The following is a 26,938-nucleotide window of genomic DNA, read 5'->3' as shown; positions in this document are numbered from 1 at the left end:
GCAGCAGAGCAGCCTTCCTCCTCCTCCTCCTCCTCCTCCCACCCAGCACCCTGCAGCCCCCAGAAACGAGACCCCGGACCGACAGGGAGGGGAGCCCCGTCCCACCCGCACCGCGGGGCAGCAGAACAACGAAACCAAAAAAGCCGTTTCCTCCCAGCAGAGATTTTCCAGCTGCAGGAGCCACCACCATCTCCATAAAGCCTTTTTTTTCTTTTTTTTTTTTTTTTAAGGCAAGAAATTGCATTTCCTTGTTTATGCCTTTTCTACCACCAAACTCACAATATCCCACTCGAGCCTACATGAGTAAACACAACAGGGAAGAAGCGTTTTCTCCCCAGAAGCAAGAAGCCCACGCTGCAGGGTGCAGGGAAACGCGTTTCTGGGCTACCCAGCCGGCGAGGGGGGGGCCAGGCCTGTCTGTGTTGGCTCTTTGCTTTGCAGGAGGGCTGCAGTCAGACCAGTTCGTAGTCAGTGCATGCACCAGCAAGCAGAGCAGGGCTCGTCCTGCAAAGAAATGAGCCACTTTGGAAGAGAAAACCCACTCGTGGGGACCCCCCCCCTGCCCCAGCACAGGCACTTCCCCAAAAGAGTGTTTCACTTTGCAGGGAAATGAACTGAAAGAGGTTTCGCAGGGAAAGCCCGCTCCGCTCGCCGCCGAGGTTTGCTCTTCCCTTCCTGCACGCAGGAGGCTCCCACGGCCTGGCAGCTGCCCAAAGCCAACCCAAAAGCAACCGCTGCCGCTAACTACCACCGCCGCAGCACAAGAAGTCTCCCACCCACTGCCATCACCAAACACCCCAAACAGCATCCGGACAAGCTCGACACAAAGGACTCTCCTACCTGCCCCAGCCGCACCAGCTCCTCCAGAGCACTGAGGTGAGGAGATGCTGCGGAGGCAGAGAGGCTGCCGGTGCCCCAGGTGCAGCAGCTCTTTGTCAGTACATAATTAATTAGTAGGCTCAGCTGCAGGGGAGCAGCCACAGCCTGGCTGGGGGGAGCTGGGCAGGGGGAGCCAGCAGCCCTTGTTGGGGTGCAGGGGGTACCCAGGTCCTGCTCCCCATCCCGGAGGGAGGGATCTCGCCATATCCTTAGCTTTTCCTTGGAGCGAGCCCACCCCATGGCAGGACCAAGGGTCCCGTTTCCCCGCTGCACAGCACCCGGCCGGGACAAGAGTTGGCACGAGGGCAGTTGTCCCAAGAGAGGAGAAAGCATCAGGTCCCGAAGACAGGCAAAACCATCATTGTTGAGATTAAGGGTTTATTTACACGTCAAGGAAAACTCTCACCCAGAGTCACATGAGGAGGAAAAAGCAAACAAACCCAAAGGACCAAGCCATTTGCCTCCTGAACACAAATGCTCGCACTCCCCAGCGCACCTGGCCACCTCACAGGGCAGCCGAATGCCTTCTCTCCTCCTTCTCCGCAAGGAGAAACCAAAGGCATGATATTTTTTTAGTTATCTGCGCCACAGAAAACACAATCTGAAAATAAAAACCACCCTTCCAAAGAGATCTGCCCATGCGTGGGCGGATCACAGAGCACCCCTCGCTCTGCCATGGAGGAAAGGTCCGAGGGGCAGCACATCTAGTACTCGTCCAGGGTGTCTGCCCGTGGGACGGAGAGGCCCCGCTCCTTCAGCGCCTGCACCTTCAGCTTCTCTGACTCCTGCTTGGCCTGCTGCTCCACCCGCTGCTCCTCCAGGATCTCCTCAATAGAGACCTGCTGCAGTGGCGTGTCGCTCTCCTTTTCCAGGTCCTGCAAGAGAAACAGCCCGTTTAGCACCGTAAAGGAGCCGCCACGGCCGAGAGACGCAGCTCTGCTCATGGGATGCTCCGGGCACCGCTCTGCCCACGGCGCAGCTTGGGGCCGGGCCGACATCGCCTCTGCCGAGAGCATCTCACCAGCGAGGGCAGGGCTGGTCTGGAGGGGCCAAAAACCAGTGGGGATGGCAAAGGTCTGGGGTGGATCTGCACTCACATCTCCACTGGGACACTGACATACACCCCTCTCGTGTGCTTGGGCTTCAGTGATGTCCGAGCACTTCCTACAAGCGCCTGGCCAGGCTCCGTGCTCCTGGTGGGGGGGAGCAGGGATCGCTGCGCCACAGACAACGTGCTCCATCGCTCTCGCCAAAGTTGGAGTGGGACAGTTCCCAAGGTGAGCAGCCGAGCCATGGCAGGGTCTGCCTCTCAAGCTCTGGGCTTACTAGCTCAAAGGCAACCCGGGGATTTGGTCCTGTAAACGCTCGGTTCTCCCTGGGTCACGGTCACAGATTTGTGCGTGCAGGACAGTCTCCTCCAGGCCAGCCCTGGAGGCCCCCGGCCTGCGGTGAGCCTGTGCCCACACGTCTTCCACGAGTCCCATCAAAAGGCGGAGGCAATGCAGAACAGAGGTGCTGGAGGCAGCCCGACGGGTGGGGATGCGGGCAGGGACCCTCGGGACAGCCGAGGACACCCGGGACAGCTGTCCATGGCAGGGGGCTCCCAGGGAGCAGCTGGGCTGAGCTCAGCCCAAAGGGCCGAAGCAAACAGCAAGCGAGACGGCGCTCAACTCTTCCCAAGCCCATCCCAGACGGTGTCCCCTGGTGCCAAGCCAGCAGGGAGGTGACAGCCCCACAGGCAGCCACTAATGACACCCTCCAGCAATGCCACACACAGGCCAGGGCTTCCCCACATCTCCCTCCGCTCGCCAGCCCACGTGTTGCTCTTTATCCCTCACGTCATCCCAGAGGAGCTGCAGCTGCGGGACAACACCTCTGCCCCCCGCCCTCAGATACACAGGGACATTTTTCAGGATGGTTCAAGCTTGAACCGGCCCCGGGAGGGGCCTCAAATTTCAGCCCCTGCAACGGGACAGTGACTGTATTTCACAGCAGACAGACAGATGGACACCCAGCTCCAGTGTCTGCCTCAGCACTACTGCTTCGAGTTGCATCACCACAAACACACCAGCTCAGTCCCAGACCGCAGCGGAGCCGCTGCCCCGGGCCGGCAGCAGGCAGAGAGCAGGCAGAAGGAGCCGCTTACTTACTATTTCCCCCAGCAGAACAACATTCTCGCCTCTCACAACAAAGATGCCTCGAGGGATGTCCCCATACTTCTTGCCCACGTGGATGCGCTCCACAGTCTGGTGCAACACCAAGTTTGCTGCAGCAGTCAAGAGAGAGAGAAAATAATCCATATTTTGCTGTGTTTTCTAGCTATGAAGGGCGTCTCATCCCAGCCAGGCAGAAAACCCAGAGCAGCGATGGCACCGGCACTTTCACGCTTCTCGGCAGATCCTCTGAGCCAGATCACTGAAGGCACCGACCCCCCCTCCCTGGCTGAAACGCGGCGGCTGCAGGGACAGACGCAGCATCTCGGGAGCAGCGGGGCAGCTCCCGTGCCACGAGGCAGCCTCTGCCCCCCAGCTCCCGCAGCCTGCGCAGGCAGGGCAGCGAGCTCAGACCACCGGGGCCCGAGCCCACCCAAGCACCACGTGCCGAAAATAGCGGAGAAAACAAGGACTGTTGGTCCTGGAGGTTCTGGGCAAGGACCAAGACACTCGCTTGTGAGCACAAATATCACCCGCACGTGTCTCAGGCTGTTTCTGCCCAAAAAGGGATGCCAAGGCATCAACACTGGACACAGTCAGAAGTGGGGGGAAGCACCCAGTTCTGGGAAAGTCTCTGTGAAGCACCAAGTCCGGGGGTACACGCAGGCGGGTGTTTAATCCACAACACAAACACACTCTGAAAACACGACCTGCAATCACGTCACTCTGCGCACGACTAAACTGATTTCTTGTAACGCTTGTGTTGTTTTTAGCCAAGGAAACGTGCGCTCCTGCACGGGCACGCGGCGGGGTCGTTACCGCAGGCAGCGCAGCCGCGGCACGAAGCGGGGACCACGAAACGAAGAAACTCTCTCACCGAATCCAAACTCCCCCTTTACCGTTAAGTCACCGTTCGGGAAGGGAGCTGCTCCGGTCAGCACGGCCCCGGTGGGCAAGGGAGCATCGCCCAGCTCATGCCAACGGGCACGGCGGGGTTCTCCTCCTCTTCCTCGCCAGCCCCTGCATACGGCTGGCACCGGAGCGCATCCAAAGCCCGGCCTAAACCTTCGGCACCCCCCCAGCAGCCCCCCCCCCCCCCCCCAGCACAGACATACCGAACTGGTCGATGCTGCGCAGGTACCCGATGAGCGTCCGGCCGTCCCGTAGCAGGACCAGGTGCTTCTCTGCGGCAGGGGGGAGAGGGGAAGGGTCAGCCACGGCCACGCGTGGGCATCAGCACCCCCCGTACCGTGTCGTGCCCCCCCCCCCCAATACGGCGTGTGGAAGCCAGTAACGTGCGGGTAACTGCCCCAGCAGCGCCAAGGGGAGTGAGGACGCCTTCTGCTGCAGCCCCACGCGGGACCGGTGCCCACGGCGGGGGGAGAAGCAGGTCCCTGGGGAAAAGCAGGGAGTCCACCCCCCCCCCCCGGGGACCGGCCGTCCCACGGGAGACGGTACCCTCGGGGAAGGGGGTCCCCAGCCGGCCGCTGCCGGAGGGGCCCGGCGCCGCGGAGCACTCACTGTCGATGTCCTGGATGAGGCTGGCCGTGCCGGGCATGTAGTTCATGGTGCCGCCGCGCCGCCCCCAGCGGAAGCGCCGCCATGCGCCGCCGCCGCCGCCGCCGCCGCCCCGGAACCGCCCCGGCGCCGGGCGGGGCCCACCCTGGCTCTCCCCTTTTAAGCCGCGCCGGCCGTGCGCGCGGGGCGGCGGCCGATTGGTGGGTGCCGGGCGGGATCTGACCGCCGATTGGTGACTGGGCGGGCGGCGGCGGCCATTGGCGGCGGGGCGGGGCGGGGCGGCCGGCCATGGAGCCCCGCGACCGCGCCGCCGAGCCGGGCCCGCCGTGGCCCCCCGGGTCCCCCCGCCCGCCGGCGGCGCAGGTAACGGCGGGGGCGGGGGTGGGGGCGCGGGGGTGGAGAGAAGGCGGCCGCCCCGATACCGGCCGTTGAGCCGAGCCACCGGGGCCGGAGCCCGCCCCGGCTCTCCGTCCCCTCGGCCCGCAGAGGGGCCGGGGCAGAGCCCCGCGGGGCGCGGGCCTTGGCCGGCCGGGTGCTGCCGGCTGCCCGCCCGGGGCCGTCCGGCGGAGGAGGGCTGCAGCCCTTGTCCCTGCCCCTCCCCGTTAACGGGCAGCGGAGTTTCCCTCCCTGCGGACGGAACCGGGCGGCTTCCGCCCGCCCCCCCCCCCCCCCCCGGGCCGGGCAGCAGTGCGGGGACGGAGCCCGGCGGTACCGGTCAGCTCTGCGCGGCCGGTGGCTGTTCCCCCAAAACGCACCCGGCCGTGACGGACTGTCCCCATCGTCACCCCCGTGCCTTAAGTCCAGTCTCTTTATTTTTCTTCGCTCTCGTCGCTTGATTTCCATTGGCATGATAAATCCGCTCTCCCGTCCCGTGGGGTTCGGGCAGGTGTTTTAACTGGAGAAAAAATACCTAAAACGACGAACGTGGTAAAGTTTTACCTTCGTATCCAGTTCAAGGTGACATTTCTAGGGCATGTATTTTAATGAAGAGATCACCGGGGAAATGCCGCCGTCCTCAGCTGGTTTGCTGCCCGGATGACTGGCGAGAGCTGGGCATTGCCGGCCAGGACGTGTCCCGGTCCCGGCTAACCGGCCCGTCACCGACAGACAGAACTGCCTCTTCCCCGGTGTGAGCGTGGGGCTTGAGGATCCGATCCCCGCCACGTCCCCCTCTTTGCAGGCACGGCAGACTAAAGGTGCCAGCCGCAGGAGCGGCGGCATTTGTACAACGATCCCACCAGCAGAAAGGAGCCGGCAGCTCACGGTGGAGGGGGGTAAAAAAGCATTGCCGGTCCCGCTGTGCCCCGGTCCCATGACTTGCTCTTCCTGGATCTATTATTTGTTGTTTTTATTGCAGGAATAGCTTTTTTTAGGGGCTGTTGCGCAAATACCGTGTGAAGAGAAGGGCTTTGCTCTTTCCAAAGAGGTTGTCTGCTGTCCCGACATAACTGTGGTTTGTTTTAATCCTATGGGACATATAGGTTTGATCCGGCTCTTTCATAAACGCCAGCACGCAGGTGATACAATCTCTCCTCCGTGAAACAGCTCGCGGGCAAAAAACTGCTTTGCCCAAAGCTACAGGGAGTCATCTGTGCGCTCCTGAAATCCTGACGCTTCATTGTCTCCTCTGTGGTTAGATGGAAGCTCACGTTCAATATACATTGATTACCTGAATGTATTCAGGTAAATTCTCACAAATGTTCTGGACGTACAGACCTTTCATACGACAAGTTCTCAAACCCGACAGCTCCCGCGGCCGCAGCATGACCTGCGGCTCGGTGATCTGAACACCCTGCTCCTCGGGCCCCAGAACTGGTAGATCTCGTCCGCTTGCATCATTTCTGTTTGCATGACTGAAAGAGGAAATTAACTTTCCTGAAGTGTTTTTCATCCACCAGTCAGTGACTACATTGACGTGGTTGAACCTCCTAAGAGTTGCTTGCTGTGAGAAATTGTACGCTCGTTTCTGAGCAAAGCTTAGCCGAGGGAAGCATGGTTAAGCTTAGTGTATCCCCTCTCTTCCCACCCTCCAGACAAGTCTATCCCCCTACAAAGCCCCTGACACTGCCTGTCTCCCCGAGCGTGCTGCGAGGGCAGTGGGACCAAAGCGTGAGGCAGACAGGCGTTTATTGACAGTGGCCAACAGAAAGCCACGTTAGAGCAGGAAAACATAAAACTGGGGCAAATCAGCTTGGGGACAAAGGAACTCCGTAGTTAAATGCTGCAGGAAGGGCCAGTCCTCTTTCTCCGGGCTGCTGCTGGGCCAGACCGGAGCCCCTCTGCCCCATGTCTGTGGCCCATCACCTTTTCTCTGCTCTTCCCCTCTCCCCAGGCCATGGATTCTCCCTATGCAAACGGAGCCTACAGCCCCCCGTATCCTCCGGCTCCCGGCGCTGCCCCGCACTACACCGGCCTGCCGCAGACACGGGGGTACTACTGCTCCGCGCCTTCTCGGAACCCCTACCCTGCGGAGTCCACCGGCATGTACCGGCCCTCGTCGCCGGCTCCCCCCTGGAGCTACGCCCCACCGGACTGTCCCGCCGAAGGATCCTCGCTCAGGAGGCAGCAGGTTCCTGGCTACTCCCCACCGCAGGTAAGAGGCCGGGCACCGGCCAGAGTAATTTCCAGCCCCGGTGTCAGTGCAGCTGCCGGGCTTGCAGTTCCTGGGGCACAAGAAGTTGTTTTATGGGGACGCAGCAGAGGGAAAGCCCACAGTGCCTCCTCTGATGGATCCGTGGGTCCTAATGGCTCTTGTGCCTTGAGCAGCTTGCCCTGCCTGGTTTTATTCTTAGAAAAACCGGTGGTCACCCTGTTCTCTAGAGACTCCAAGCCTGTGGGCTAGGAAAGCAGGAATCGGGCAGCAAGCCTGATGCTGCGGCTGTTCCTAGGGCTGTCTGGAGGGAGTGGTGCTCAGAGTGACTCCAGGGGTCACGCCTGTTCCCCCCTCTTCTTGCAGACCCCAGGAATGCCCATCCCGCAGTATTCATACGGAGACAGCAATCCAGGGGTCACGGTGCAGGGGCCTCCGCCACAGCCCAGACCCCCAGAGGACACGTGGGCTCCCCCCACCGTCTACGGGGTGCAGCCACGTTACGCGTGGCCGGCTGCTTCGGTGCACGGGAACCCCTTCGTCTCCGAATCGCATCCACCCTGGACTGGCAGCGGAGCTTCTTCCCACCCTCCCGTGTGGGACTCAAAGGTACAGTTGATGCTTCTACAGCATGTGCTGCCGTCAGACCTCCTAGGTTATACGGCTTTCCTCAAAACCTGCCTCTGTCTCCTGGGAATGCCCCTTTCTCCAAGCATAGCTAGTTTAGGTAGAAACAAAGCAGCAGGTATCCAGAGTACTGCCAGCAAAATCTCCTATTTGCATACAGAAGACCAAAGTCCACGGCTGTAATTCCAGAAAGGTACTGGAGATAGCAGCTGTCCCAGGGCAGGTCTTGAAATGGGTCAGACCTCGTCTCGCTTGTCCAACTCTTCTCTCTCAAGCAGTGAACACTGTCAGAAATCCTCCAGCACAGAGTGTAGGACTAACCTGTATGTCAGTTTGCAGACTCTGGTATAGCAGACTCTAGTATTCCTCTACAAGTGCTTGCTCTGGGCACAGCGATCCTCTACTGAGGAATGTTTTAAGCAAAAAATAAAGGAAATTATGCATTTGGTGGGGTCTGTTCAACTCAGCTTTTCCTGCGTTTGATCAGGAGTCAAGTGACTCTCCGGAGGTTTGGTCCCCAGGCAGCAGCACTGGCATGTGCAGCAGCAGCCCTGATGGGGGGATTTGGGGATGGGGGCTGCTGTTACTTGGGAACAGCTCAAAAGCGTGCTACCTGCAGAGAAGTATCTTCTCTGGTATATCCAAATGGGACCGTGCTGAAATCTAGTTAGCATCTCACTATTCACGGGTAGTGAGCATCCAGTGGCTCACGCTGTTTCTTCTAGACACGTGCCTCTTGCCAGGGATCTGCTCTTTAACAGCCAGGGACTGGAGCGTGGGTTTTGTGTTCCTCTTTGGGACTTCTCGCAGAAACCAGGCCACGGGAACATGACGTGTTATGACATCACGGTGTGTGACAGTCTAGAAAATGCTGCCCAGATCCCTGGTAACGTCACGCCTAACCCGATCTGCCCTGTCCTCCCAGGCATGCACAACTCAAAGCAGTCACGGTGTCACCTGTCTCCCAATTCCCTCAGCCCTGCCTGCCTGCCTTCTGAGTGCAAGATGAGAGATTAAAACCCTGGCTTTAAGAGAAATGCACTTAGAAATTTTTTCTTCTTCTGACTGTAGGATACTGCTTACAACAAACCTGAGCAAAATGCAAACCAACACAACTACTATTCTGATGTCAATCACCAGCACTCTGGGACAATGAATGACCACAAGCCAGCCGCTCCACTCAATGCCAAGCCATCCCCCTCAAATGCCAAGGTGCAGTACAGCGCACAGCCCCAAATGTATGACACTGCATCTCGGAAGCTTTTGGCTGGGAACCGGGAGGCTGGCTTTAAACCTGGTGACCAGCCTTCAACAAATTCTGCAGCCGTCCAGCCAGAGATTCAGAGAATCCTCCACATTATGGGGGAGGCTGAACAGCTGGGGCAAGAGGTGGATGAATTTGTAGGAAAAAAGATAGATAAATCCTACCGGCTTCTGGAGGAGATGTTGACCAAGCTGCTGTTGGAACTGGATTCCATCGAGACTGGTGGCCAGGACAGTGTTCGGCAGGCCAGGAAAGAGTCCGTCCACAGAATTCAGGCCATACTGGAAAAACTGGAAAGAAAGGGATTGTGAAAGCACATCAGCCACAACACACAGCATGTTGTTGAGGTTCCAAAGAGTTTTAGTTCTGTTAAATCTCAGCTCTTTCTGCTACGCACTATTGACAATGGAATAGCAATAAGCCCTGAGTTAAAAAAACCAAAACGAAACAAAACCACCAAAAAAACCCCTCAGAAGCCCGGCCCCAACAAATAATTTGGCAGTGGACAAATTAAGAGAGGTCTGAAGCAGCAAACTGAATTGTTTGTTTGTTCCAGGCTTTGGAAAAGCAGAACCACCTGAGGTACTTATGCTGTAGAGTTCTCCATGGGGGTCCGCATCCTCTTCATCAGCAGGAAGAAAATCACTGTACAAAGTTCCCCAAACCAGGCCCAATCTATAGGTGCCTCCTGCAGCCTCAGCAGTTCTTTAAGCCGGAACACTTGTCAGATGTGGTCACAACGGCACTGCAATGTGCAGCCACAAACCAAGACTCTGGGCTTGTCAGTCACTGCGTGTATTTTCAGCTTCAGCTTCCTCACCGTAAAAACTTGTGTGTCATCATGGGGTTTTGTTTGGTTTTAGTGCACTCAAGTAGCAACACTGAAGTGCTGCAGAAAGGGACCACGCTGGCAGCCCATCAATGCAAGCAGATGTCGTGTCGTGCTGTTCCTCCTCTGTCATGAAGAGCCAGTCCGTGGTGTCCGCCGTGGACATGGGAACACAGCCTGGAAATCGTAGTTCTGCCACTCAAAAGGATAGGTACAAGCAGAGGAACCATGTCACAGCAGAGCAACTGGAAACGGCAGGATGCTTGGAAATGCTTTCCAGGTCACTTGGGTAAAAATCCACTTTTTAATTGTAATGTCCTTCCACATACTGCAAGTTTTGTATTCCACTGCAAAGGCCATACTTGTGGCACTGTACAGTACAGAGGGGAAGGGAACAGCTCAGCCTACTGTTAACCTTTTGGTTACAACATGTTAAGTGAATCATTACTGTGTGTGATGAGATAATAAACCCTGACAACTTTTAAATGTTATTTTGTAATTAAGACGTCTCAAAGTCTCTTTTCTTTCAAAAGAAGTTGTGGGCAATGTTGTGTAACTTAGACCTGCCTGTAACCAAAACACCAGCCAGGCTGTCTCAGCAGCTGAGGTTAGGGATAAATGCAGCAAGTTACCTCCAAGAATGCTTGTTTGGGGGGGGGTGCCAGGGTACAGTGTCCCCCATCACCTCCCAAGCAGTGCAGAAGCTCCGGGAGCCTTCAGCCGTGGCTCTAGGGCTGGTAGCCGTGTTTTGGAAGGGATCTTGGCACGCCCGAGGCTAGGAGTGCCCTGACCCAGCGCTCTGCAGGCTGACGGCCAGGTGATGTCCTGAAGGCACCCGGCAGATCCCACATCATTCCCAGACAGGGCTGCATACACGGGACTGACCTTTGCAGCTCGTTGGATGTGTCTGTGATCACATGTGGCGGTCAGCCTGCAAAAACGGCCGTGTCCGAGGTGAGCCAGGAAAGAACTGAATATCCTGGGCTGGGTAAATGCTTGGTTGCTGTTTTATTTCATCCATCCTCTTGTCAGGCAGAGAGCAGTGGGCCAAGCTATCCATGCTTTGGGTACAGCATGAAATCTGACTTCTGAGCATCAGTGGCTACAGTGGGAGATAAAGCAGATGACAGTAAACAGACTGATGCCCTGTTACTGTACTGCATACAGAAAGCAATGGCCCAGCCCCAGTGAATGCCACCTTTCTTCCTCTGATAAAGGCAGCAGTGTCAGCAGCATCTCCAGGAATTAATCCGTGCTTTGGGTTTGTTTCTTTTTGTGAAAATACTTGTGGTAGGGATGGTTTCCACACAACTAGCTTTGCTACTGGTGGCTCTTTAAACCCAGAGGAATGAAGAGCAGCACTGTGGTGTCTCTACCCCTTTTGTTTTATCTTATGGTTGAAAGTCTTGTTAAACGCTGCCTCTAATGTCCTGAAATCTTTCCTAAGACACTGCTGTGGGCTCATTGAATTAGCTTGATAGGTTTTTTGAAGGGGAATACAGGCAACAAAAATGATCAACCACTCCAAAGAAATGCTTGAGGTGGGGGCAGAAAGCTGAGTCCTTGCGCTACAGGATTGCTAGCCGACTCAATTCCAGATTTACTGAGTCCTATTCTTCTGATCCTTTAGCACTTCCCACAAGGTTTGTCTATAAAAGGCTACAAAGGAGATGAAAAAGTAAAGAAGGAATGTAAGTACCCAAAGAGACCTAGCTTGTCACTTCCTAGAAAAGAACTGAAAAATCCAGACGGCGCAGCGGGACGAGCCGCTGTGGTTGCAGCACGCGGGTGGCAGCCCGAATCACGCTTTGCAATAGGCCAAGGCTGCAGGGGAGGCTGTGCTTTCGTGAGGCACAGGGAAGCTTGGAAGGAGAGTACTGGTGATGCAGGAGGGGAGGAGCAGCCTCTGCTGCATTTCTCCTTGGTGCTCGGGGCATGACTGAGCTCTGAAACCACCCGTACCTGGCTCAAAGGCACTCCTCTCTGCTGGAGGCAGATGCACATTTGATCCCTGTAACTCATATTTGGGAATAGAGCCAGCCTTGATGAAAAGTCTGACCACCCTACCGCACCGCTTCACTCTCTGACCATTTCAGGTTCGGCACCAAGTCCAGGCCACAGCCTCACCGCATCTGTGCTCTCTAGGGGATTACCAAAGAGATAATTTCTTCCTCTGTTACCACATTTGTTTTTTATTTGGTTGGCACAGCTGTTGAAATAAAGGTTTGGATTCCCTTTGTGCAGGATCTAGCTAAAGTCTGAAATTTGTTGTTGCAAGAGATGGTGTAAGTCAGTCATACTTCAGCAGAGAAAGTGAAATCATTCAGCTCATCAATCAGTGCATATTGACTTCTAGAGCACAGAGAGCTGCTAGAGCTGTAAAGGACAGCTTGCGGTGTAGGCAGTCCTCCTTCACACCCCTCCTAACAGCAGGGTCTCCCCCTGCTTTGCCAAACCAACCCCGTTATAAAACCACACCAAGAATGGGCAGAACTGCAGCCCAGCTTTAACCTGCACACAGCCCCCAGAGCTGCTACACGAGCACAACGGCCACCAGCCCTAGGGCAGGTCTCCCTCCCCGCTACCGACACGCTGTCACAGCTCTTTCTGCTACTGTCACTTGAGTAAGGTGGCAACAGCAAACAGGGCACTGATGTGTCAGCCCTGCTGCTTTTTTGAGGACGTGGTGTTATCAGCAGAAATGCTGCAGCAAGTCACTGCTTAGAGGTACATGAAAAAAAGAAGCCAGCAGCCAGCTTCAGTTAGTCTGGAATCTGTGGAGCTGGCTGAAACTTTATTTTCTGTATTTGTTTCAGTAGCAAGAATTGCATCAGGAACAAAACTGCATTGTTTATTGCATCCTGTTTGCTCTGATACTCATTTCCCTCCTCTTCAGTTGCCAGGGAAAAGAGGTAAGTAGGTTCTAGCTGTGCAAGGAGTGTGGAGCAATCCTGATACCTTGCAAACTCAGTAGCACTGCAATGCAGTCAGTTAGGAGAGAAGAAAAAAAACTGTACACTCAGCTGCTGTATCACCAGTGCTCTGTGGACTGGGACAAAGGTTTCCTGCTGTGGAGACGTGGTAAGAATGATACCTCTATCTGTTCATAAGAAAAACTGAAAGTATGTGCGTGGCATACAAGCCAGACAAAATCTGGGAGGAAGGAAGGCTTCTTCTTCGGTGTTTTGGTGCTGAACCTGTCAAGGTAATGTATTCCTTTACAATATTTTCTCTTCTGGAGTGTTAGTCCCCGCATGTGGGAAGGACTTGGCAGAGGGTTATCTAAACCTCTAGTTAAAAGTACATGAAAGAACATTAAAAAGTGGGCTGAAACGGCAGGTTATCATTTCAGCGGGGCCAGTTATTTGAACAGCTCTGTGACAAGACCTGGCTGCATATGACGTTTCTGCATCCCTCGGGCAGATGGTGGGTTTTATCCGTTTCCCCCAAAGCTGAGCCGAACCAAGGGCAGGGATCAGGGCATACCTTACACACCGCAGCCTGCAGAAAACTCCCGCTGATGTAACCGCATCTGTCCCCGCTGCGTCCCCGCCGCCTTCCATCTCCTTCAAAGCAGGACCAAAGTGGGTCATGGCTCGGACGGCGATCTGAAAGGAGAAAGACGCTGCAGCAGAGGCGCAGGCAGGAGCTGTGTCAGCACCAAGCTGGCGTGGGCCCTGCGCGGGCAAGGCTGCACGGACAAGGTTTGCAGCCGTTTGCTCTACAGATGCAGAACTGAGGATTTTAGCTCTTCTGGCCATTCAGTCTTCCTAGCCAGTAACTGCCGTGGTGGAGGTGAGCACTGGGATGACAACTGGTTTATCTTACAGCATCCACCCACATCACAAAACCCCAAATTAGAAAGCGTGTCTCTGTATTTATCGCGAAGCTCATCTCTACAGAAACCAAACTCTTATTCCGGGGTTGCCTGTTGCTTCTACGAGCAGCACCCACCGTCAGAAGAGGGTTTCTCAATCTCCACTAAGGCGAAAGGGGCACGGAAGGACTGAAGAACAAACATTAAATCAGAATCTCGTGGTTTCTGCTGCAGAGCGCCCTATGCTCAAGCATTTGTCCACGCCGCACGTGGGAGGCAACTGGCACGAAGGCACGTGCTTCCCGGCGATGCTGTGCCGACACTGCGCACCCCTGCCCACCCACCTCCGGCTTAGAGGCGTAATGACCAGCCTGAAGTCAAAACTTAGGCCGGAGAGTCCTAATGAGCGCTGGCATCGCCTGCCTGCGATGGAGTCTGGGCATGGATCCACTCACGCCGCTGCGAGCTGCGAGGGCTGCGGCTGCGGGCAGGGGCTGCAGGCAGGGATTGTGGGCAGGGATTTTGGGCAGTGGCTGCGTGCAGGGGGTGCAGGCAGGGGCTGCGGGCAGGGGTTGCGGGTAGGGCTTCAGGCAGGGGTTGCAGGCAGGGGTTGCGGGCAGGGGCTGTGCGCAGGGGTTGCGGGCAGGGGCTGTGGGCAGGGATTGTGCGCAGGGATTGCGGGCAGGGGCTGCGCGCAGGGGTCGCGGGCAGGGATTGCGAGCACCGATTGCAGGCAGGGGCCCGCTCCCGCCCCCGCCCGCCGCCGCCCGTGACGGCAGCGCGGCGGGGCCGGGCCGGGCGGGCAGCACCGCCCCGGGCTGGGCGGTCGCCGGGGCCGGGAGCGGGGCCTGCGCTGCCGCCCGGGCCGGGCCGCGCCGCCGGAGGAGCCGCCTGGGTAACGGGGGCCGCGCCGGCAGCCAGCCCGCTTTGGGGGGGGGGGGGGGGGGGTCGGGTGTCGCACACCCACGGACACGCGTGTGCGCAAGGGGAGGGGGGGGGGCGGGGAGGGTCCGACCCCCGTCGCCGCTGCGCACCCGCCGCGAGAGACGGGGATTTTAATTTTTTTTTTTTTTTTGGGGGGGGGGGGGGTTGTCGTTTTCCATTTAAGAGGGAATAAGCATTTCTGAGGCTTTTTAAATTCACCCACTCGCCGCTCCCGTCGTCTCTGTGCAGGACCATCAATCATGTCTGCTCGGGAGCAGCAGCAGGCGCAGCCCCCCCCGGCCGCCCCCCCGGAGGCTGGAGAGCTGGACGCCGGCAACAGATACGAAGCGGTTGTTGCCCACTGGTTTTACTGCAAGGTCACGGACTCCAGAGAGCGCTGGGTCCCTTTCAGCACGCAGGATTCGGAGAGGCTGGAAGAGGCTCACGGCTCAGGTAGGGTGAGAACACCCTGGGGAGGGGGCTGCCCACCCCCGCAGATGGAACTCCATCCACCTCCGCGGGTCGGACGGGGGATTTCACAGCACTGCTTGCCTTCAGCTCCCATCGTTTTTAAATCGCCCTTTGATTTTAAATACCTAGCCCCTGCTCTTAAAATCACTGTAAGGAACCGGCCTGGTAATGTCAATGGGAGAGCATCAGGTGTGCGCTCAGGGGAAGCACCATCCGGGTATCAGAAGGAAATTCCCTGGACACATCTACGGCTTCTGGCTGGGATGCAAAATTTTCCCTTGGGGAATTTTAAATTGGGACTTTTTTTGGCGATGCGCCTACTCCTAGAGCTGTAAACGCATGAACAACTAAACTGTTTGGGTGCATTGAACGGTCTGACCTCATTCATTTGATATATGCTCTAAATTACACATAATCGTACTGCAAAGCACCCTTCTGGGGTGGACGGGAGAGTGGGGAGAAATTCCGCTGGGGAGATTTCTCTCGTGTGGACACATGGTGCTCTGCCTGCCTGCTCCCGGAGCGTGCTGCCCCGGCAGCCGGGTCTGCTCTGAGCGGCACTGCTTGCGATGAGGCCCTCGTGCTGCCAAATATCGACCGTCTGTGCAACCCCCGCTGCCAGGATGGTGCTTAAAGCACCGCTGCTGCCGACGGCCGCGGGCACAGCACCAATTGCCCTGGGGTTGCTCCCGTCCTCCCTCTCCCAGGAAGCTTCGGATTAGAGGCCGTGCCGCCGGTCCTCAGTGCCGCAGCCGAGCCGAGCACAGCCTGGCACGGGGTGCTCTGCCGGGAGCCTGGCCAGTGGGCAGACCCAAAAGGCGGCAGAACAAACAGAATTTGAAGTCCGTATTGGGATCTATGCGGAGTTCTCCGTTTTAGAGGGGAGCAGCTTAGAGACCTGGAGACCAGCACCTCCACCATTAAGCAATGCAGGCCACAAATTCATGTTTTACCAGCTAAGCAAGGCAGGAAGAGTCCATGTAAGCCTGGGCCTGAACTAGAGAGGAAGACAGTTGTAGCATAATGCCTTCATCTTACCTTCTGCCTCTGGGGAAAGTTTGACTTGGGGCAACTCTCCTAGGATGGCCACTGACGCTGTTCTCTGTGCTTGTGTACGGAGAACATTGGTGTCTACTGCTGTTGCTCATACGTGCTCGTGTGTGCTGCCCACAGAAGATGCTCCAGTCTCATCCCTCTGTTCTGGTGTGGTATACAGCTTTCTGGTAGCATGCCTTTCTGGTCCTCTCACGATTAATTTCGGGCCTTGGTTCCTGCAGGGAGAGACAAAGAAGATCTGGTTGTCCCAACATCGGGGGGTAGGTACGACGTGCATCTGAAGAAGAGGCAGCGCGTTGCAGTGTACTGGGAGGAGGAGGTATCTGAAGTGCGTCGCTGCACCTGGTTTTACAAGGGAGACAAGGACAATAAGTATATTCCGTACTCGGAGACCTTCAGCAAAGAACTGGAGGTAATACACGCCTTTCCTGGTAGCGTCCACCTTGCCGAGAAGCATCTTGGCTTCTCATTGTCAAATACTGGCCCTGATGTCCCAAACTCCATATGGGGCGACTGGCACCACAGTCACGCCTGAGGACATGAACTCGAAAGAGGCTTTGGCATGGCGTTTTCGCAGCTGATTAACATAACTGTAAACACTGCCACTGTCTCCCTCCCAGCCTGCTGTAGCTGGGCAGCTTCCCCTTCCTCCTGCCCTCATCCAGCCGCATCGGCATCCTTCTGCTACATGTTTAAGTGCCCGGGTGCTCTCGGCATGCCAGGTGGCTCTGGCCTTGCTTGCAGCCTCGCTCTAGCAGCTTTGCTCTGTTTTTTTTCCTGACCCTGTCTGCTCTGACTTCAGTTTGACTCTCCTTGTGAGAATCATCCTCACTACGCTCATAGTTTCACCAAAGCCAAGGGAGTTGCAAATGCAAGAAAGAGAAATCATCGTTATGGGGACCCAGCGTTAGACTTCAGTGGTCTGTATTGTTAATGGCTGGAGACTTTGGAAACATATATATGTAGAGCTAGATAGATATATGTATAAAAATATACATCTTTATAGTAACCTGTATTCTGATATACCAAAAAATACAATTCTAAATTGATGGGGAAGTCTGCTGCTGCTATTAAAGTGGGGGCTTCTTGGAAACTCTCTAGCAGGCGATACTCAGATGACCCTGTTGCTCCTCCAGCCTGACCTGGCTGATTTCTCTGCCTCTTTCACAAAATGTGTTGATAAGAGATACCATAAAATGGGTGGGGAAATCCCAAGTGGTTGAATATTCATGGAAATACAGCCGACTCACACAGGGTGTTCTTTTCCTTAGGAAGCTTACATGATTGCTGTGACCCTGGATGAGTGGAAGAAGAAACTGGAGTCCCCTAGCAGAGAAATCATTATCTTGCACAACCCAAAGGTGAGGAGGGCCTGGTGATCTTTGTGTTGACCAGCAAGGACATCCCTTCAGTTCTCTTGATGGCCTGTCTTTATACTCTGGCTTTACGCTGTTTCTTTTAACCATGTCTGCTGAGAAATCGATTCTGTCCAAATGGCATTCCCCTCGCCTACCTGCGCCAGAGTAGAGGGCAACGCTAGCAGAGAGTCTGCTTTACACCTTAACGTTTCTTTTCAACACGCCTTTCACTCTCTTTGTGCAAAGGGCTCGTACCAGCGCAGTTAAACATCATGGTCTGGTGTCACCCCATATCACTTACCAGCTGTTGTAGCAAAATTTCTCCTCTGCTTAACTACGGTATGCAGCGCAGCTTAATGACAGGCTCTTCTTGTTTACAAGCTGATGGTGCACTACCATCCAGTTGCCACCTCCGATGACTGGGGCTCAACTCCTACGGAACAAGGTCGGCCTCGGACTGTGAAGAGAGGAGTCGAAAACATTGCTGTCGAGATCCCCAATGGTGAGCTCGCTTCTCCCTCCCCTCCACCTGTCCAAAGCTAGAGAGTCTGTTTTCCAGCCTGTTTTCTCAAAAAGACAGAAGCTTCCATGATCCTTTTAACAAAGGACACGTCTAAAAATTTTGCGCTGAAAGGAAATGAATGGTTTTCAAAAACTTTCCTAGCACCAGAGAGACGGTAGTGTAAACGAACGTGCAGAGGAGGCAGACATATGCAGTGCGCTTCCAGCTCCTGCACTGAGACCAGACCTGTTGAAGGCACTGCAGTGCCTGAAATTACCCCTGAGGTTTTGGCGTGTATGTTCACAAAGGAAGAGTTTCTTTCTGTGGTAGGGATACCTACATGCAGGTGACTTTCTGGTGCACGTGCTCTCCCCGTCTCTGAAGCTGTGCATCAGCTCTGCCCCCTCCCAGCTGTCCCTGAGCTCCCGGTCAGGCCTCAGGACTTGTCCCCGTGGCGAGGACAGGCAGTTACTCCTGTCTAACCCCTTCATTTTCCATGCATGCATGCCTTCAGGAAAGTATGTATGCAAACTACAGTGTGTGGGAAGTAGAGAACAAGACATAACTCCACCTGGTGCCTACCTGAGAGATGGAGCTACGCGTGGGCCGGGTGGCTCAGCAAAGTGGGTTGGGCACAGGGCAGCTGGACCGAGTCCTCCCGGTCCTGCTGAACGTGCCCCACAGCCTGGTGGGTGTGAATTGTGAAGACGAGCCACTCCTGCTGAAGCGAGGAAGGTGATAGAAGGAGGGGACGAGCCGCCTCACCTTCCTCTACTGTCCCGTCAATCTGGATCCATCTCAGGGCGGGCAGCTGAATTTAGCAGGACAAACAGTTCAGAAACGTGAGAAATCCCACTACCCTTTAGGCATAAAATGCAGGCACTAACTCAAGGGTTTTTTACCTGGCTGAGGTGAAGAGGGGAGGCTCCACTCTCCTGCAGAGCATGTGGTTTCAGCAGGTCACTCTTCCCCATTAAGTGATGTCTCCCGCAGGGCCTGTGCTCTGAACTCTTCTTTCCTCCTTAGGAGAGCCACTGCAAATTGATCACCTGGTTTTCGTGGTGCACGGGATCGGCCCAGCTTGCGACATTCGGTTCAGGAGCATCGTCCAGTGCGGTAAGTGTGGAGCCCGGCCGGGGTGCTCTTTCCATATGCTGCTTTTAGCGGAGCCAGTAAACTCTCATCTGTGTGGACAATGTGAAACGCTGTGAGAGTGCATTCAAACCATCCCAACACTCACGTTGGCAAGCTGCACGGTTGAATTTGCTGACTGCAGTGGGGAGCATGAATGCAATGCTCGCTAACCCATTAAATCCTACCATCTGGAAGGGTTTGGGCAACCACTTTTCATCACTGTGTTCTGCTGCTGCTCAAAATAGTGAGTTTCCTGAACTGGATACAGATTTTCCAAGTAACTGTCTAAACCTGCTAAACTAATTAGGAACCTGCTCAGTCTATTGCCATGGGTTAATCTCACTGGGTGAAGTCTAATAGGCAACACCCCATCCAGCAGCCTCCGGATTTTGGACCAAAACCAGGGATGCTGCTTCTGGCTTAAGAAATCCCCAAGCTGCAAATGCCTGGCGGTTAGGAGAGCGTGTGAGAAGTATTGCTGGTCTTACACACTCCTCTAAGCACCCACTGTTGATCAATATTGGAGACAGGGTACTAAACCAAGTAACTCTGGTCTGACCTGTTCATTATTATTTGCTCAGAGTGCTTCAGTTCTGTAGGAGAGGTGATCACTGAAACTGCCTGGAAGCCCAACATGATTTAACTTGTAGAAATCAAGGGAGCTGAGATTTTTCCACAGTAGACTGTCTTTAGTTCCTATAAAATATACCTCTGCTTTAATGCAGTCTATTCTTCTCCATGTTCATCTGCTGAAACTATTTTCAAGGCTGCTAACCATCTGAAATGAAAGAAGTCAGCCTTTCTCCCTCAGAACTGAATAATTTCAAGTTCATCTCCTCCCTTAGGATTGCCTTTCTAACACGTGTATCTTTGCAACAGATTTTTTTTTAAATACCTTAAAGTACCTTTCTTACCCTGACTGGTGTGTTAAAGTACCTTTCTTATCCTGACTGCTGTGTTAAAGCCCTGCCCATGCAGAAAAGAGGCTTGTTACAGATGGGATAGCAAAATCCAGTAAACACACATGTAAGGACATGGAGCCTTCCCCTGATCTTGTAGTTAAAGATTCAAGGTCTTAGGGTAGCAGCAGCAGATTAAAGACCCTGGTGGGATTTCCCCTGGTAATGATCTTTTCTTTTATCTTATTAAGTGTTGTTGATGCAGCAGGCTTGCCCTGTAGCCCAGTGGATCTCTGTAAGAGTTCATGCTCTTTTCCAGTGAATGACTTCAGGAATGTTTCCCTGAGCATGCTGCAAGCACACTTCAAGAAAGCCCAGGAGCAGCAGCAGATCGGCCGGGTGGAGTTCCTACCTGTGAACTGGCACAGCTCCCTCCACTCCACCGGGGTGGATGTGTAAGTGTCCCGGACAGCCATCTCCTCCGGTGCCGGTGTCCATGGGAATGGCAAAGCACACAGCCAGCCTCCTCTGCTTTTTCTGGTGGCCACTGCAGGCAAAGGGAAAGCTGTGAGTGCTTAGGGCTGTGAGCACGCAGGGGTAAGCAGAACGGATGGGGTCCCATGGAGCACCTCTGTGCCAGACCCTGTCCCCACCGTCTTTTTGCAGCCCTATTTTGCGGAGCACAGCAGGTGCCTGCTCTGATCAGCATCCAGCTGGAGAGGAGAGGCTTCTGCCTTTCCCTGGCTAATATCAGGAGGGACCATGGACATCCATACCTTGCTAAAGGCCTCTGGAAACAGTACTGTGTTTCTGCACTCAAGCACTGCTCTGCAGTGCCCTAGGAAGGGGAGAGAGCAGGTTAGGCTCCTGGGAAGAAAGGCCAGGCTCCTTACTCCTGCCTGGAGTGTAAGAGCACAGGCCATGCTCTACCTTCGGTCTTGGCATGAGCTGAGGGTCTAGATTACAACATTATGTCCTTTGAGACGGTGGCAATCCTTCCCTGAACTTACGTTTTGCTTTAGAAACGTGGTGGGGTTCACTGGCACCCCCAACTGCAATTCCCTCTCTCCTCTTTCCCCCCCATAGTGACCTGGAGCGAATCACTTTGCCGAGCATCAATCGCCTGCGTCACTTCATCAACGACACCATCCTGGACGTTTTCTTTTACAACAGCTCCACCTATTGCCAGACCATCGTGGACACGGTGGCATCCGAAATGAACCGCCTGTACCAGCTCTTCCTGCAGAGGAACCCACTCTTCAAAGGGGGGGTCTCCATTGCGGGGCACAGCTTGGGTATGGGGTTTCGTCTGTGGGTCCCATGAATGTCACCGTACCGTGGGAGCAGGGAGGGTACTGGTCTTTTGTCCCAGAAAGGAGATGGCTTGGGGCTTTTTCCCGACGAGATGCTGATGCTCTGCCTGCCTGTGCCTGGTTTCTAGGGTCGCTCATTTTGTTTGACCTCCTGACGAACCAGAAGGCTGCTCCAGAGGAGGACGAGCACAACGAAGAGGTACGTGCTCTCCGGCGGTGCGTGGACCCGTGGGGTACGCCCACAGCACTTGCACGGGTAGCTGTGCCGGTACCGACCTCCTGCTTCTGCGGCTGCTTGGGGAAGGGGGAGAGACTCCAAAATGCGCAGGAGAAAATAGGTGAGCAAAAAGCATGATCCCTCATGGCTCTATTCACAGGGGTCCAGGACAACCTCAAGCAACAGGGGTATTGAGGAAGTAAGAGAAATCCTGAAGAAGCTGGAGCTGTCTGAATATTGTGAAGTTTTTGAGAAGGAGAAAATGGACAGGCAAGCACTGGTAAGGAGCTCTCCTCTTTTGCTTTCTCTTGTGTTTCTTCTTTGCTTTTCTTCCCAGTCCTCCCACCCATTGCACATCTTCCTGGTACTGAGTCATTCGCACATGAAATGTCTCCGAGGAGTGCAGCAGGAACAGAATTACAGAGAACAGAAATACCTCACCACACACACACCTCTCTGCTCCTGTACTAATATCTGAGTTGCTTATTTTCCAGTTCTTGTGCACAGAGAAAAACCTTAAAGAAATGGGAATTCCCTTAGGACCAAGAATGAAGATACTCCATTACATCAGCTCCAAAGAGGAGATGCAGGTTTGTCTTCTGCACGACTTGTATTCATCCAGGTCACATCCCATTCAGACAAGGACCAGCCTTCACCACTTACGATCAGTCCCCAAGCACCCCAACCTCCTCGTTCCTGGCCATCCTTGCTCAGGCGGCTCACGGGCTTGTGTTTGGCAGTGGCGACAGAGCTGCTTGCTGCTCCTGCGTATTACGCTGGTGTTACGGGTGTTACCCTACTGCAGGATCAGTTTATCCCGTAGCCTGTAAGCGTGATCACAGAGCAGGAGGACTTGTTAGTGGTGGTAAAGACTGAACTTAAGTGATGACAGCTAGAGGGGTGGTCGGCTGGGGAAGGATGGTGCTGCCAAGACTGCTCTGGTTCTGGAGGATATGGGATGCTGGGCAGTTTGCTGCCTTGCATACTTGCTCATGGGTGGGTAGGACGGGCCGTGGTATGGGCTCGCTGCAGGAGCTGGGCTAGCAGGGTTTCCCGGTTGCGTTGCTGCAGGACCAGAGCACAGCAGCTCCTGGACACAGCAGGGAACATGTTGCCGAGGCTGGGTCCCCGTCGCAGCACGACCCGGACAGCACAGACGATGCCAGGAATTGCCAATACCGGGACGTTGGCTTAGGACAGGTAACTACCGAGCTTGGTACCATGCTCTAACTCCAACAAGGCGCTCGTAATGCCAGCATGGAGTTTGTCTTGTGAAACAAATCTGAATCTTCCTCCCTCCTAGGTCTCGGCAAACTATCCTCAGCTAAACTACAAGCCCACCATCTTCTTTGCTTTTGGGTCTCCCATCGGGATGTTTCTCACGGTGCGAGGAGTGAAGCGGATTAACCCAAACTACAGCCTGCCCACCTGCAAAGGCTTCTTCAACATCTTCCACCCCGTAGGTATAAGAGCCAGAGCCTTCCTGCGTGAGAGGCATGGAGCACGAGCCCTGGCTCACTGTCCCCCTCCTCCGTACAGTTTGACCCAGTGGCATACAGGATCGAGCCCATGATCGTCCCAGATTTGGAGTTTGAGCCCATGCTGCTGCCTCACCACAAGGGCAGGAAGAGAATGCACCTAGGTAAGGGAACGGGCAGCCCCTCTCCCCCAACCCGGGGCAGCTGCTGTGGCCCCCAGCCCGACACCGACCCCTCCTGCCTTTCAGAGCTGAAAGAAGGGCTGACTCGCATGAGCGTGGACCTGAAGAACAACTTGCTGGGGTCCCTGCGGGTAGCCTGGCAGTCCTTCACTCGAGCCCCGCTGCCAGCCGTGGAGGCGGCGAGTACCGACGCCGAAGCGGAGGCAGAGGCCAGCGTGGAGAAGCAGCCAGGTCGGTGGTGCACAGGGGGTGGTGGGGAGCCGGGGGTGCAGCATCGTGACCTGCCCACGGAGCAGTGTGCAGCCACGCCAGCGAGGTGCCCGTCCTGGCGTCAAACCCAGGCGCTGCCTCTTCTGTGCTCAGCAAAGGGATTGCCTTTGAGCTGCGGATGTGCTTCGCTCTCCAAATGCTGTGGCCTTCCCCCGTTACTGCCTGATGAAGGGGGAGAAGAGGCAACCTGCCCGGTCAGTAAAGGCCTCCTGGGGGTCTCAGCACACCCACACCACTTTGTAAGCCTGCGAAGCCTGTCCCCCTTGTCTAGCTGTGTCTTGCAATGCTGTTTTCCAAAAGTCGGAGAACCCTGAGGGGGAAGGACCCAGCACTTAAGCTGCCTCTCCTCTGCAAGAGCCCACAGTAGGGCAAAGGGAGGGCACGGTGATGCTGTTGTATTTCCATGGCTGTGGGTGTGCCTTGGCTGAACCACATTGCTCTTCTTCATTCCTTCAGACACAAAGCCAGACGAGACCCCCCCAGCAGTGAAGGAAGAGGCCCCCCTCATTAATGTGGGGAGGCTGAATGGAGGGAATCGCATAGACTACGTGCTGCAGGAGAAGCCAATAGAGAGCTTTAACGAGTATTTATTTGCACTACAAGGGCATCTCTGCTATTGGTAAGATTCTGCGTAACCGTCAAAGCTTCAAATTCATGTCTGATGTAAGCAGAATGCCATCATTTTTAAAGTCAACGTAGTGAGAAAAGCCTTAACTGAGTAAACAAGATACGCTCCTGCCTATAGCACAGACACAGAGGGTGGGTAGGGACAGAGGAAGGACTGGTGTAGTTCTCCTTGCCTAGTACTGCCTGCATTTGCTGAGTGCTGTGTCTACCCCATAACCATCGCAGATGTCCTGACAGAGTGGAGGGAAGTGTCCCTCTCTAATTCCCATGTCCTCCTCCAGGGAGTCAGAAGACACCGTTCTGCTGGTTCTAAAGGAGATCTACCAGACACAAGGCATTACGCTGGATCAACCTTTGCCAGGAAGCCAGTGACCAACCTGTACTGTTCTGGCTGCTTGAGGTAAGTCACCTTGCCTACACCTTCCTTCCAAATTTCCTAGGACACCTCAGAGGACATCTGGTCCGTTTGAGGGAATTTATTTACAGCTGTGTCTAAGGCAGGAGTTTGTGTTGGGTTTTTTCTTTGACTTGTCAGCATGTTTGGCTTCTTTCCTCTCATCCCGCACACAAGCACTATTGGACACGACGAGAGCCAGTAAACTACTGCTGCTGAAGATAAAGGCAGCAGCAACTGTGCGCGGTTACGATCAGTTCAGTCCACCAAGGGAACGACCAGACACGTGGCCCGTAATCCAAGCCTCCCGAGCTAAACAATTCTTACAGACAGGTCGCGAACCAGAGCGTGGGCCCTGCCGTTCTTGCAGGGGTGCTTTCACCCTCTGCTGCTAATTGCTGGCCAAAGTAGACTAGGGGTAAGGCACAGCCTTAGGTTTTCTTGCCCTCAAAGCCTCATGCTGGTCATTTGCTGGGTACAGGAGGCTGGGCTGGGTGGATTTTGGTCTGCCCTAGTGCAGCTATTCCTACGTTCTCCTTTTGCTTTCTTAGATCCAATTCAACTGAGTACTCACCAGGAAAGTCCAGATTTCTTCTCTGCCTTCCTCTCTCCTCTGCTGCTGTGTCCCGCATGCTGCTTCCCAAGTACTTGCTGCTACCTGGAGATAAGGATGATTTTCCTCCATTTTGGGTAGGGGTGGGGGGAAAATATATCAAAGGAAAACACTTCTGCTCAAACACTCACAGCACTTGCACTGTGACTCCCTGTGGCAACATGTACTTTTAACCCTCCACCTTGTAAGTTATCACACCAGCTCCTCTAGCACCGAAGCAGACTAGCTGTCTGGGCTAGGAACCGACACTGAGGGCCTGACTCCGCTCCTGGCTTAGCGAGGAAACTCACAGCTTGTGACTTTGAGGAATAAAAGCCTTAACCACGCAGCGTGGAGAGAGCTATAGCAGCCTTGTCAAGCAAAGGAGATCGCTGACTTCTCCCTGCCGTAACACAGAGCACCAGGCGCAAGGACTGCGGTCTTTGGGAGGTGAAGCCCAGGGCACAGGCGTCTGCTGTTAGGTGAGCAGGAATGTGTCCACCAGCCACTCTCATCTCCTTCAATTGCTGCTGCATGGTTTCTGCACTCGTGGGCCCTGCCAGGCAGGACTGCCCCATAAAACGACTCGTGAGAGCGGCATGTTTGTGCGCAGTTGACCCAGGCACTCCTGCCTGCTGTAATGTGTTGGTAGCGACTTCTCAGCATCCTCACCCAGCCCATGGCAGCCAGCAAACCAAGGGCCTCCCTGAGGCACTGCCTGCATCTTGTGTAGGACCAAGCTAGTGGCCAGGTGTAACTATACAGGAGGGAAGCTCAAACTACAGCTAGACCGGGGGAAAGCAGCTGCTCCTCAGCAGTGTCCAGGCAATTCGGAGGCTTGGAGGGACAGCCATCCTGTGCTTTGCAGGGGCACGGAGCAACGCTACTGTCCTGCTGCAGTGTGGCTTTCAGGGTGGCTACAGGGATCTCACGCCAGCCAGGCTCCAGTCGTTGTTTTTGGTTTTAAGTACACAAAATGCAGCCAGCGAAGTCGGAACCCAGATCCATAGGGTCTGGACACTGTGTCCCAAAGACCCCACTGACAAAAGGACACCAGCTCTGCAGGCAGTTCAGTCTGGAGCTGCCTGTGGCCTGCTAGCTCTGCTCCAAAGGGAACGGGGCCAGAGATCCTCTGGCGATCCCCCCCTTGCGACCAAAACCAACCAGACTGACTCAGTGGCTGGGCTGAGGCAGACGCTTCAGTGATGTGTAAGGTCGTTGCTGTGACAGCCTTTGGAAGAGCCAAACCACTTTCCCTCCTGCTGACTTTTGCCCTGCATGGGGTAAGGAACCTTTTTTCCACAGCCTGTTTGTTTGTCCTCCGTTGTACTACATTATTTGCACTATTTGAAAGGTTTGGTTTGCAGCCTACATCCCTCCTCCCATCCCAAAGGAACACAAGCTGTTCTTTTACCTGACTGCAGAAACAGACATGCTGCTCAGTCGGCGCCTGAACTACTGATTGCTAAAGCGTCTCCTACAAGAGTAGGAAAAGGAACAGTCTTAACACGGGACACTCTCATGATCAGCTTTTTAAGTTATGCACTTTGTAAAAAAAAAAAAAGTTAAATACATTTTAAATGTTATTTAATGTCTTTTCCAGTAAAAGCCAAAATAAATAAGTAGATGACTGTGGTGTGTGCATGTTTGGGGGGAGAGGAAGGGGAGGGGGTTGAAGAATTCACGTGTGCATAATTTTAGGGGAAAGTGAAGCTATTTCTATAACTTCTACTGAAGTTGCAGGGTCACAGAGGGTTTACGTGGCCCAAACGGAAGATTATGGTGTAGCATTTTCATTACCGTCATGTCCTGAGCTCGGCAGAGGCACACGTGCCTTCCTCTGC

General features: G+C 54.9%; 3 protein-coding genes and 1 long non-coding RNA gene across 7 annotated transcripts; 2 read left to right on the top strand and 2 right to left on the bottom strand.

The window, feature by feature from the left end:
• Window positions 1–1,240: 1,240 nt before the first annotated feature.
• On the bottom strand, window positions 1,241–4,694 carry LSM1 (LSM1 homolog, mRNA degradation associated). The gene is made up of 4 exons (XM_052805681.1): window positions 4,554–4,694; window positions 4,148–4,216; window positions 3,030–3,145; window positions 1,241–1,754 (listed from the first exon to the last, which is right to left on the bottom strand). The coding sequence occupies exons 1-4, from the start codon at window positions 4,597–4,599 to the stop codon at window positions 1,584–1,586; spliced, it is 402 nt and encodes a 133-aa protein (XP_052661641.1). The 5' UTR covers window positions 4,600–4,694; the 3' UTR covers window positions 1,241–1,583.
• A 101-nt stretch (window positions 4,695–4,795) lies between these two features.
• BAG4 (BAG cochaperone 4) lies at window positions 4,796–10,363 on the top strand. Of its 4 annotated transcripts, none has more exons than XM_052805674.1 (4): window positions 4,796–4,913; window positions 6,883–7,143; window positions 7,507–7,749; window positions 8,839–10,363. In XM_052805674.1, the coding sequence occupies exons 1-4, from the start codon at window positions 4,839–4,841 to the stop codon at window positions 9,340–9,342; spliced, it is 1,083 nt and encodes a 360-aa protein (XP_052661634.1). In that variant the 5' UTR covers window positions 4,796–4,838; the 3' UTR covers window positions 9,343–10,363. The 4 variants fall into 4 exon arrangements, with proteins under 4 accessions (XP_052661634.1, XP_052661636.1, XP_052661635.1 ...); XM_052805676.1 differs by lacking the exon at window positions 4,796–4,913 and adding an exon at window positions 5,236–6,233; XM_052805675.1 differs by lacking the exon at window positions 4,796–4,913 and adding an exon at window positions 6,240–6,504.
• Window positions 10,364–10,849: 486 nt separating this feature from the next.
• LOC128149986 (uncharacterized) lies at window positions 10,850–17,888 on the bottom strand. The gene is made up of 4 exons (XR_008237903.1): window positions 17,788–17,888; window positions 16,111–16,343; window positions 13,347–13,468; window positions 10,850–10,962 (listed from the first exon to the last, which is right to left on the bottom strand). It is a non-coding gene; the product is annotated as an uncharacterized LOC128149986 (long non-coding RNA).
• On the top strand, window positions 14,474–26,725 carry DDHD2 (DDHD domain containing 2). Its single transcript, XM_052805668.1, has 18 exons — window positions 14,474–14,572; window positions 14,851–15,054; window positions 16,350–16,540; window positions 17,400–17,489; window positions 17,868–17,988; window positions 19,015–19,104; window positions 20,341–20,476; window positions 21,108–21,316; window positions 21,463–21,533; window positions 21,712–21,831; window positions 22,046–22,141; window positions 22,623–22,751; window positions 22,855–23,010; window positions 23,091–23,193; window positions 23,278–23,442; window positions 23,938–24,100; window positions 24,390–24,508; window positions 25,054–26,725. The coding sequence occupies exons 2-17, from the start codon at window positions 14,862–14,864 to the stop codon at window positions 24,478–24,480; spliced, it is 2,124 nt and encodes a 707-aa protein (XP_052661628.1). The 5' UTR covers window positions 14,474–14,572; window positions 14,851–14,861; the 3' UTR covers window positions 24,481–24,508; window positions 25,054–26,725.
• Window positions 26,726–26,938: the final 213 nt, after the last annotated feature.

Source organism: Harpia harpyja, chromosome 13 (assembly GCF_026419915.1).
Source record: "Harpia harpyja isolate bHarHar1 chromosome 13, bHarHar1 primary haplotype, whole genome shotgun sequence".
NCBI lineage: Eukaryota > Metazoa > Chordata > Aves > Accipitriformes > Accipitridae > Harpia > Harpia harpyja.
Note: the sequence above shows the minus strand (reverse complement) of the source record. Positions and strands in the feature narration are given on the sequence as shown.

Coding starts and splice junctions, on each gene's coding strand:
- DDHD2 (XM_052805668.1), top strand. CDS start 14,862: ATGTCTGCTCGGGAGCAGCAGCAGGCGCAGCCCCCCCCGGCCGCCCCC. Junction 15,055..16,349: donor GGAAGAGGCTCACGGCTCAG/GTAGGGTGAGAA, acceptor TGGTTCCTGCAG/GGAGAGACAAAGAAGATCTG. Junction 17,490..17,867: donor TTATCTTGCACAACCCAAAG/GTGAGGAGGGCC, acceptor CTTGTTTACAAG/CTGATGGTGCACTACCATCC.
- LSM1 (XM_052805681.1), bottom strand. CDS start 4,599: ATGAACTACATGCCCGGCACGGCCAGCCTCATCCAGGACATCGACA. Junction 4,217..4,553: donor CCTCATCCAGGACATCGACA/GTGAGTGCTCCG, acceptor CCCCTGCCGCAG/AGAAGCACCTGGTCCTGCTA. Junction 1,755..3,029: donor TTGTTCTGCTGGGGGAAATA/GTAAGTAAGCGG, acceptor TTTCTCTTGCAG/GACCTGGAAAAGGAGAGCGA.
- BAG4 (XM_052805673.1), top strand. CDS start 6,769: ATGCTGCAGGAAGGGCCAGTCCTCTTTCTCCGGGCTGCTGCTGGGCCA. Junction 7,144..7,506: donor CTGGCTACTCCCCACCGCAG/GTAAGAGGCCGG, acceptor CTCTTCTTGCAG/ACCCCAGGAATGCCCATCCC. Junction 7,750..8,838: donor CTCCCGTGTGGGACTCAAAG/GTACAGTTGATG, acceptor TTCTGACTGTAG/GATACTGCTTACAACAAACC.